The 10991-nt window shown below is 37.6% G+C and overlaps 1 protein-coding gene and 1 long non-coding RNA gene across 2 annotated transcripts; one reads left to right on the top strand and one right to left on the bottom strand.

The window, feature by feature from the left end:
- The first annotated feature begins 720 nt into the window (after window positions 1-720).
- LOC126910884 (uncharacterized) lies at window positions 721-1680 on the top strand. Its single transcript, XM_050695084.1, has one exon. It carries the CDS (start codon window positions 721-723, stop codon window positions 1678-1680), a length of 960 nt encoding a protein of 319 aa, XP_050551041.1.
- Window positions 1681-4420: 2740 nt separating this feature from the next.
- LOC118266387 (uncharacterized) lies at window positions 4421-5631 on the bottom strand. Its single transcript, XR_004782849.2, has 2 exons — window positions 5217-5631; window positions 4421-4667 (listed from the first exon to the last, which is right to left on the bottom strand). It is a non-coding gene; the product is annotated as an uncharacterized LOC118266387 (long non-coding RNA).
- Window positions 5632-10991: the final 5360 nt, after the last annotated feature.

The following is a 10991-nucleotide window of genomic DNA, read 5'->3' as shown; positions in this document are numbered from 1 at the left end:
CGAAGAAAAGATAAAGATTTTGAGAAGATTAACGAGGGTTTGAAAATTTCTCAGTAATAACATGGAGTCTAGTTATAAGTTCAGTGTATGGGAGGATCTCTGTGGACGCACTCTGACCCATCAAGGGGACACAGAATTTCAAGTCAAGTCAATGATGGTAAATAGGTTCATGATAATTGTATTTACGGCATTATTTGCACATCTGTCTACCACATTGGGGATAAAAGTGACGTTATTATTTATTTTTCATTATACTTACATCTATCATCACAGGTTTAAACTAATGCGATAGAGAAGCTACCTACTTACATTAAACAAAACATACAAATAAAAGTTAATAATAATATCCTCTAATAATCATAAAATAAACTACAAAACAGAATTATCCTAATAACATATTACCGAATTTGCCACCCTTGTGAAGTCATTCACCGAACAGTGGAACTAATTTATCCGCTCAGCTATTGCGTGTCGTGTCGTGGCAGCGATCCGATGCAGTCGTGTTTTCCGACGTGACAAATTATATTAACGCTAACGTGGCGGCGGAAGCCGCTACTCGACTTCTGATATGAGTCAGACACTCATAGCCAACGAACTGCTGGCGTTCTTGCAGCAGAAACTGGATGTGATGGACGAGGTGTCCGCCATCCAGATCTGCGCAACGAACTTCAGTGAAGAAGATGTGGACTTTTGTACAAGTCGCTCAACAAGTGCGACCAGATGGTGTCCCGCAGGCGTGACGGGACCAAGAAAAGCATCCAGGACATCATCACGCTGCTCAAGGAGACCGACCCGGATGACGTGCCGACATTTGTGGCGAGGGATCTCAACAAGCTTCCTCCCGTAACTTTCGACCACGTCGACGTGACCAGCCTTTTGAAGGACATCGTTGTCCTCAAGGCCAGCTTGGTGGATGTACAGAAAAGGTTAGATGCATCCCAATTTGCTGTTGCCGATTTGCGTAAGGAACTTAGTGATTTGCGCAACATGGTAACAGTAACTGGGTCACCAACGGCATCGAACGTAAACACGCGTCGCGGAGCAGCTGCTGACACATCGGCGGTCAGTTTCGCGTCAGCGGTTTTGTCTACACCGTCATCGTCACCGAGGACTGCTGAGCAAGCTGAGTGCGCAAGTCGCGCACCCCGCCTGTCCGCTACCGCCCCTGCGGGGCCTCCCGCGGCCGCCGACAAACACACCGTACAGCTGACAAGTTGTGCAGCGCCAGCAAAAAAGTGTGTGAGAACGAGCACTCCTAGTGTTCTCATACAGAAGCCCGTTCCCGAGAAGGCAGCGCCAAGGGCTGATGAAGATGGTTTCGTGACGGTGCAAGGGAGGAAGCGCCGTCAAAGAAATACCAAGAACCGCTGCGGCACAGCTTCCATCAAGGCTAACATCCCGATTCGTGTCGCCCAGCCGAACACTCCCGTATACATTTCCCGCCTTCACTATACTACGAAGGTGGAGGACGTTGTGGAGTACGTGTGCCAGAAGACCAAGTACAGGCTGAGAGTGCAGCAGTTGGAATCGCGCCGCAACGTCTACTTCAATTCGTTCGTGGTGCGAGTACCGACGTGTTTTCTGCACAACGTCTTGGCGGAGGACTTCTGGCCGCAAGGAGTGGTGTTCCGACGCTTCCGCGGACAAGTGCCACACGACCGTACAAATAAAGTGCCCTAGGAAGTAATACTAACATAGTTATAAGTTTATATACTAACATAATCTGTATTATAATAATATGTATGTTAGTCCTTAAGGTATTTATCTATGGGCCAAAGTAGCCTGATAATAAAGATTAATTAAATTAAATTAAATTAAATTAAATTAAATTGCATTAAGGGTGCGTATCGCGCTTGTCATCGGTGCTTGCTTTCGAAGCTCGGTGCGAGCTGGTGGTACCACCACCAACTGCGACCATCGCCATCGCCTCACGTACCCATCCGACACGCATAGCTAAAATTCACCCAGTATCCTTTAATTATTTTCCGCGTAAAACATGATTTAAATAAGTAGTCAGTATTACTTGTCGTCTCAATTAATCTCATGTATTTAATTTTCTTAAGTGAAATTTAATTTATTTTCCATAGGGAATGTTTTCAGACATGTCTAAGTTAAGCATAATAACGCATTTATTGTATTGTTAACTTACATCTTCACAATTGATGTTCCAGTAACAGCTTGGAGTTGGCACATGTGGAGATATCTCCATTTGGGTAAACAAGCATTTTGATGAATTGTTTCTATTCAACATCTATGACAGGTGGTACAGTTAGTCTGTAACCTGAAAACCTAGCAATCTGATCTGATGGTAAACGATGTTGTGGTAAGGTAAGTGACTTTTTATAATGGAGTACCTACTCTCTTACAACCATATATGGAATAGTAACAAACAGCTAAATCTATTTAAAATTCAATGACGATTTCAGGTATCGGGAACTGGATAAAACAAGGAGGCAGGAAGGTGACTAATTTCCAAACATTAACAGGAACTCCTTACATACACACAGTGACGTAAACATACAGGTACAACGCACAATAAAACCATGAAATTAACTACAAAATATTTTATTATTATACCTCATACTAAACAATAACCCAATCGTAAACTTAACAAAACGTTTAATCAATCAATAGCCAATCACTTCCATATCAGTGGTATCCGTAGCCGTATCCGTAGTGGTGATGGTGGTGGTGGTGGCCTGGTGCTGGCGCTGCGTCCTGGACAGGCACTGGGCTGCGCACCTGTCTGTAGTACACCTCTCCACCGCTGGCCAGAGCCAAGATGGCGCACACGAACAACGTGAAGAAGGCGAACTGTGGAAGAGAAACACTTATTACATTCCTGATACACTACTCCATACAATCATTGCATTACAGACACAAGTGGAACACTAGCAGGTCGATAGATCCTTGAGGCAGACACACATTAATATAATGTACTCGGTGCAATATTTACGGAGTTCGTTAATTGAAAATAACTACAACTAACAAAATATGAAGTACAGAATACGGTCAAAATAATTATGTGCACGGTGCAATATTTACAATTACAAAAATCTATTAAGAATAAAATAAAATTGTATAAAGTACTTACGAATTTCATTGTAACAATTTTCAGGTTGAACTGATGTCTGTGTTCCATAAACGCCTCGTTTTATACTAAATCTTCGATGACGACGGAGAGAACAGGTCACAGCCAGCTGTATAAAAAACAAGAAAATAATAATTATTCAGTTTCAATCACAATGAAGCGGAAAATGTGTATTAATATAACTTTTGCTCACGGCTTTACTTGCAAAGATTTTATTAAGAAATTCACACGGTGGTTTAAATTAGTATTTTAAATTTGATTTAAGTCAGGGGTCGATCTGATGGTGGAGCCGAAAGACTGTCGAGGGAAGTCCTTGAGGATTAACAGCATTCACCCCGTGTTTGGGCTTGAATTATTTATTTCTTCTATTTCCTAAGAATATACATTAACAAATTAAAGTTTTACATACATGTCACTTACACTCAGACCCAGAACAACAATTAGTAGATTACTTAAATAAATTATAGTACTTATAGGAATATCTTTTGTTTACAAAATTCATGATAGGTAACGTGATATTCGTAGTTAAGTATTCAGCAGCTAAACTGCACCTGCACATTTCTTACAGTTAATTATTTATTTTATTTTTAGCCATGGTCGTCCCACTGCTGGGCAAAAGCCTCCCTACCCTCCCTCCACTCCTCTCTGTGTAGAGATTTCTGCGGTGCAATCCTTATTGAAGGTGACAAGTTCGTCCATTCTGGGCAGTCATCGCCATATTTTTAAACATGAAACCTCTTTACCCTTTCTCATGCACTAGAATTGTTTGTAGCCACTCGTATAATCCGCAAACTATAATAAAAATTACCAACTGTTACTTGAAGATTTCAATCAGTTTGCACAAAATAGTTGGATCAAGTCAGAAATTACTACATTTGGCATTTTATTAAAAAGATTCATTTCGTATTCATAACCTTCGGTTGAAAAAACCCCTGCAACGCTTTCCAAGAAAATAGCCATCCATCAAATGGATTGTTTGTTTTGGATCTATATGTATTTGAGCTACGTTATGCTGTATATACGAGTAGCATAAAGTCTTATTTAATACTTTATTTTATTTATCTATAATATAAAATGAGTCGGGTTTTCTTTCCTGACGCTATAACTCCAGAACACACGAACCGATATACACGGTTTTTCATTCGTTGGAAAGGTCTCGGGCTCCGTAAGGTTTGTAGTAAAGAAAATTCAGAAAAAATTCAAGAGAGAGTTTGATTTGAATTTACAACACATAAAAAGGTTGTCCCTATTATACACTTTCTTTTCTGTTAACGATGAGACTAATGAACTAATAAAAACACATGTACAAAGGACAATAAAACCATGAAATTAACTACAAAATATTTTATTATTATACCACATACTAAACAATACACTTTTAATAAATCAGAAGCCAATCAATTCCACATCAGTGGTATCCGTAGCCGTATCCGTAGTGGTGATGGTGGTAGTGATGGTGATGATGAGGGCTAGGTGCTGCATCATCAATGGGCACAGGGCTGCGCACCTGTCTGACCACACCTGCACCGCTGGCCAGAGCCAACATGGCACACACGAACATCGTGATGAAGGCAAACTGGGGAAGAAAAAGACACATCTTAATAAAATACTTACTCATATTCAAGTAAAGTACAATATAAATCTCTTACACATAGATATAAGGTCGCAAGAGTAAGTGTGGGAGTGAAATCACGGCCTCACAGAAAACCGACGTGAAATTACGCTTGTGTGGTGATTCGGAGGTGATCCGTCTGCTCGTTTACCGGCTTATACCATAAAAAATGGTAGATATCCCACCCACTCGCACGAAGCGCTTCGCTTCAAGCTTCCTTATGCGAACTGCTAGGGAGTGGAATTCTTTGCCGGAGTCTGTGTTTCCTGATGGGTATACCTGGGTGTCTTCAAAGCCCGAGTGAATAGGTTGCTTATGGGCAGACGTGCCGCATCAACACTTACCATCAGGCGTGACAGTGGCCAAAGGTCGACCAATCAAAAGTAAAAAAAAACCCCATAGATAGTATTAAATTCTAAATGAGTGATGTGAGATGATGAAAATATCCAACTACTACAAAAACCTCAACAATTCAGTCAAATTCAAGTCAAATTAAAAAATAATAGAACTTACGAATTTCATTGTTGTTATTTAGTTGCAATTTACAAATTGAACTGATAACTTTGAGGAATAAACGCGACGTTTTATACCAAATCTTTGATTACCAAGGGGGAATTAAACTCTATGAGAGGTACAAAAAACGAGAAAATAATTCATTTCTTCAATATCATTCAGGACATTGGTATTTATGCATCACCTTTAAATTTGTACAAGTTCAATAATCTGATGAGTCAAGTTTTAACCATTGATAATTGGATGCAATTCATTGGTTATACATTCATACGTTATATCTTGCAGTTGTAGTATTCGATTCTTGCTTAATTAATACAACACATTATATTCTCACAACTTTAACAATGCAAATTAATACGACACACCCCTTACATAATTCATCTATCATGCCACTGAGTACTGAGATTTTCTTCGTCGCTCTTATTGACCAGCGCGAATAAAACAACCAATCAGAGGTTTTGACTGCACGGTTGGCGCGGTAGCTGGGCTTCGATTCCCACACGGAGCAACTCTTTGTGCGAACCACAAATTGTTGTTCCGGATCTGGCTGTCATGTGTATGTGAACTTGTATGTTTGTAAACGCATCCACGACATAGGAGACAATACTAGTCTGGGGCAACGTTTTAAAAAAAAAGTACGACACACCCCATACATAATTCATCTATCATGCCACTGAGTACTGAGATTTTCTTCGCAGCTCTGATTGACCGGCGCGAATAAAACAACCAATCAAAGCGCTGAATGCGCTCTCGTTTCGATTACTTTAAACGTAAAACAAACTCATAGTAAGGTTACTGATTGGTTGGTACTTTTACGCCAGCCAATCAGAGCCCGATCGCGCACTCGTTTCGTTTTTGTTCAACGTAAAGCAAACTCATTAGCATAGCAGCACAGTATTGCATACTGTCATGACCGACCTGTCACCTGTGTAAGAGCTATCATAATCATTTCTAGTAAGTGTATTTATATTTATCCACTCTAATAAATCGAAATTAAAACATCGCCCGTATTACTTTACTGTCTGTCTGTACTTTAGGTAAGTTTAGTTTCTCACACGTGCACTTGTTATAAAAAGCTCAAGCGCAATGCTATTTTATGCTAAGTAGTTAAAATTAATTAATCATGACGATTTATCTTAATCTAGAAGTGTATAAAAACGCATGTCATTAGCACATTTATCTCATAAAATGTTACCACAGGTTAGAATTGAAAATGAAGTAAAAGGAAAAAAGTAGGTACAGCTCTGTTATTTTGCTTTTAACATTATTCGAATAGTCAAATTGGAATAGGTGTATTATTTTTATTAAGCCGAATTTGAGAAGACGCTTAATAAATAAAACCGGCCAAGTGCGAGTCGGACTCGCCCATGAAGGGTTCCGTAACAGCAAGTAGATAACAACATATTTTAAAAATTAGAGGGGGGAACAATAATTAATTTTTCCGCTTTGGAAGCGTCTAACTTTCAAACGATTGATTTTAATGAAAAATGGTTTTAGGAACCTTAATGTCTTTTTTAAAGTCCTATCCATAGACACCCATTACGGATAGGTCTAGTGAATTTTTTTTTTTAATCAGTTCCTTGTATGGAAAGGGGGGACCCCTTTAATTTTTATTCAAAATTCAAATAGCGGTTACCGGAATACATCAGTCTACAAAATTTTAACTATGTAGGTCTAACAGTTTTGGAAATAAATGGCTGTGACATACGGGCGGACGGACGGACAGACAGACATGACGAATCTATACGGGTTCCGTTTTTTGCCATTTGGCTACGGAACCCTAAAAACTTAAAAAATCGTCGTTCTGGCAGTAAGGTGGCCAAACGCAGACGCCAAAACGTCAAAACAAATTTAAAAAACACGAGATAAGTATGGCATAATATGCAAAACAAAACATGGATAAAAGTGTAAACAAACAAACGGTTGCGCAATAACGATCGTGTCCACTGTCCAATGAATAAAAGTAGTTCTCCTTGAATTCTGTGGCGTCTTCGATCCATGTGTCAAGATGCTATAGGTAATATAAAAGAATAATTTAGGAAACTTGTTTGACTCTCATTCGAACACGGTTCTGTATAAACAAAAAAATCATAATTATTTCATTAGAAATGTTATTTGAAGACACGTTAAGGTACCTATTATACTTTCGAGGAATTAAAAAGAATAATGACTGCCTCGTCGGTCGAGTGGTCGCAAGTGCGACAGCCTGGCAGCCTGGCCTGGGGTCTCGGGTTCGAATCCCGAGTCGGGCAAAGTATCACTGGGCTATTATCGGCTTTTCAAAAAAATCTCAGTAATAGTGCACAGAGTCTGGAATTGTGCCCAGTATAATAGCAATAGGCTCACCCGCTATTACATTAAATTGCGGCATTACAATAATAAAAGACAGAAGAAATACCTTAACTGTAATTCGATTTAAAGGGTATCAAGGGTAGAGTAGAAAAATCTTGCTTTTAACCGACTTTCCAAAAAGGAGGAGGTTCTCAATTCGGCTGGTATGTTTTTTTATGTATGTACATCGATTACGTCGAAGGTTGACAGAAGGTTGAACAGATTTGCTGAAAGATCATATAAAAAAAAATGTGATTGGTTCAGTAGTTTTTATTTTATTAGCATTATAAGGCTTCGTTTCCACAGACGCAAAGCGGGGCGGAGACGAGCTAGGCGGTGCACGAATTAACCAATCATGCTGTTTCCATTGAAGCGGAGCGGAGATTTCGGGCATAGTGATTGGTCAATACGTGCACCGCTAAGCTCCTCTCCGCCCCGCTCCGTATCAGTGGAAACGCGGCTTGAGTAAGTCAAAGTCAAAGCATTTATTTCAATAAATTAATCCTAAATTAGGCACTTTTGAAACGTCAAATTGAATTGTCCGTCAGTCTGTCCATCAGTGAAGCTAGGCGCTCGCTCCAAAGTGTTGCTTCGAATGGAGAAGAACGAACAAGAAATTCCATCGTTACTCTTTTTAAAAAAAATGTTTTTTACAATATCTCTGATACATTATTTGATCATTTACCTATTGTATACATATGTAGGAACAATGTAGCGATAATACAGCGTGAAAACGAATGGGACAATAAAACAAACTTGTAAAGAATATAAAATAGCGGTTGTTTCAAACATAGTGCCCACATATGTACACTTACATTTTGAAATAAAGCTTCTATACAAATAAAAATAATCTTTAATTTAATCTTTTAAATAAAAAAAGAGTACTTAAACGATCTCATTTTCACAATAGTTCGTAGATTTGTACATCTATTACTTATCCTAACAGAAAAAAATACAGATATCTATACATATAATAAAATCGTAGAAAAGTGCTGTCTGTACATTGAAAATAAAAATAAAAAAAATAGCAGGGGTTATTGTTATGTCGATGTCGAACCCAAAAATGTAATTAACTTTTTTTTTGTCTGTTTGTCTGTTTGTCTGTTTGTCTGTTTGTCTGTTCGTCTGTGCGCGCTAATCTCAGAAACGGCTGATCCGAGTTGGATGCGGTTTTCACGAATATATTGTGGGATGCTTAAATTTACATTTAGTGTTTGTTTCATGTCAATCGGTTCATAAATAAAAAAGTTATGTCAAATTAAAGAATCACGTCGAACATTCTATGCTTATACCATTAATCTCCGCAACTATTTGACGGATTTGGTTGAAATTTGGTACAGATATAGTTTAGAACCTTAGAAAGGACATAGGATAGATTTTTATTTCAAAAATAAAAAAATAAATAAAAATAAGAAATAAATTTATTCCGGACTCACGGTTTCTGTATTCGCGGCATATTTACGGAACGCATACCCCGCGAATAAAGAGCTTCTACTGTATAAATAAATAATCCAAGTTGTCTTTATCCTCGATAGATGGCGTTGGGATCGAAATAGATCGCGCTATGGTTTCGTTACATTCATTTGGTTGGGTATCGGCCGAGCGCTTCGGTACTATCGTAGAAAAAGTGTATATCAGTCGTATGATTATTTGTCTGTAGTGGTCCTGCTGTTTCGTATATTCTAAATTGGTTTCGTTGTATTTGTCAATTAATAAGTTTATTTGTTGGGTTTTCCTGGTTTTACTATTTAACGTAGGTTTAGTTTGATATCGATTATTAGTAGTTACTGTAGTTAGTTTTTTTAATAAAATTGTAAGTCTAATTTATAAATTAATTAGATTAGATTTAAGTCGTTTCTTTTAAATTATTTAGTTTAAGCTTGGTTATATAGCATAGAGGATAGGTTGTAATATAATTTATTTTTTAATTGTTATAACTTCATAATTCGTAGCTTTCTTTAGTTTTAAGTCAGTTTTCATCTTAAGTTCGGAAAGATTATAATATTTCTTTAGTTTAAGTCCGTTTTGAAACTATTTTTTCAATGCCCTAAGTAAGTATACATCTATTAAATTCAAACGCAGAGCTCATTATGTTGATTTTTGAAGAGTTCCCTGGAATATCTTCCACATCTCATTTTTGAAGAGATCCCGCGAGATCGGGAACTATGTGGTTAAAACCAAAAATTTGCCAGAAGTCACTATTCCACGCGAACGAAGTCGCGGGCAAAAGCTAGTACTGAATAAGAGAGTATCCTCGTTTATTTTTAGCTCACATTGTGACCTCTACTTGTCCATTTGTATGTTTATACTCCTTATATAATGAAATCTAAGCAACCCATCAATTAGAAAAAATCTATTCACAACAAAACAATATCTACATTTTATCCTTTTCCCAAAAAAAATATGATGAGATGTTGTATGTAAAATGTATACTTAGGTATAGGTACTTAATTAAATTCTGACAGTCTTGAATTTATATAACTTTTCACAGATTTATTAACCTGTCCTAATGTGACTCCCCGTGGTCAAGCCAGCTTTTTAGTCACGTTTTTCAATCTAGTTTTGTTACTTTTTTCTGTTTGCTAACATAGAACTCAAAAAATAAGACCATATTGATATTTATATTGAAATGTTTTTGAGAAAAATATGATACCTAGGTATTGGAATAGTTGAATATTTTAAATCGACTTTAAAAAAGGAGGAGTTTAAGAACTTTTCAATGTGATTATGTTATATTTTGTCGTTGTTGGCCTTTTGAAAGTTAGGAATTTAATGGTTGTTGGGAAATTGGAGATTGGGAAGATTGGCAAGAAAAGTAATTGTGCCTCCAGTAACTTCACTTACAAAACGAAACACAACACAACGCAAGCGTTGTTTCACGTCGGTTTTCTGTGAGGCCGTGGTATCACTCCGGTCGAGCAGGCCCATTCGTGCCGAAGCATCCTACACTTAAAACCTAATTCATACAAAATCAATACTCTCAGTTTTTTACAGTTTTTGCCTACAAGACAACCTCTCAATAAGTCAATAGTACCTAATGACGCTAAATAGATGTTAAATAAATACCATGATGCAATTGGACCTCAACGGTCAAAATATAGCGTCAAATGTAATTACTAGGACATACCTACATACTTAAGTTATATTTTCTATACTATAATTAGTAAGCAGGAAATAGTACTAACTTAGGTGAATAGGTAATTATAGGTACTTGATACGAACATTGTACGAAAAAATCTGACAAAAAACGCAGCTACCAAAGTTATCCTAACAAGCTTTGATCATTATCTACGTAAAAAAAGAAATTAATTGGTAAGTTACGTACTAATATAATAAGTAAGTAAGGTACCTACTTACTCAAATGACTCATTTGTCTAGTGATTGTCGGTATATATGTACTAGACTGCACGGTTAGTGCGGTGGCTGGGCAAATGGCTGCGGCGC

Source organism: Spodoptera frugiperda, chromosome 7 (genome assembly GCF_023101765.2).
Source record: "Spodoptera frugiperda isolate SF20-4 chromosome 7, AGI-APGP_CSIRO_Sfru_2.0, whole genome shotgun sequence".
NCBI classification, from domain to species: domain Eukaryota; kingdom Metazoa; phylum Arthropoda; class Insecta; order Lepidoptera; family Noctuidae; genus Spodoptera; species Spodoptera frugiperda.
The sequence above is the reverse complement of the archived record's forward strand: the minus strand, read 5'-3'. Positions and strand labels throughout refer to the sequence as shown.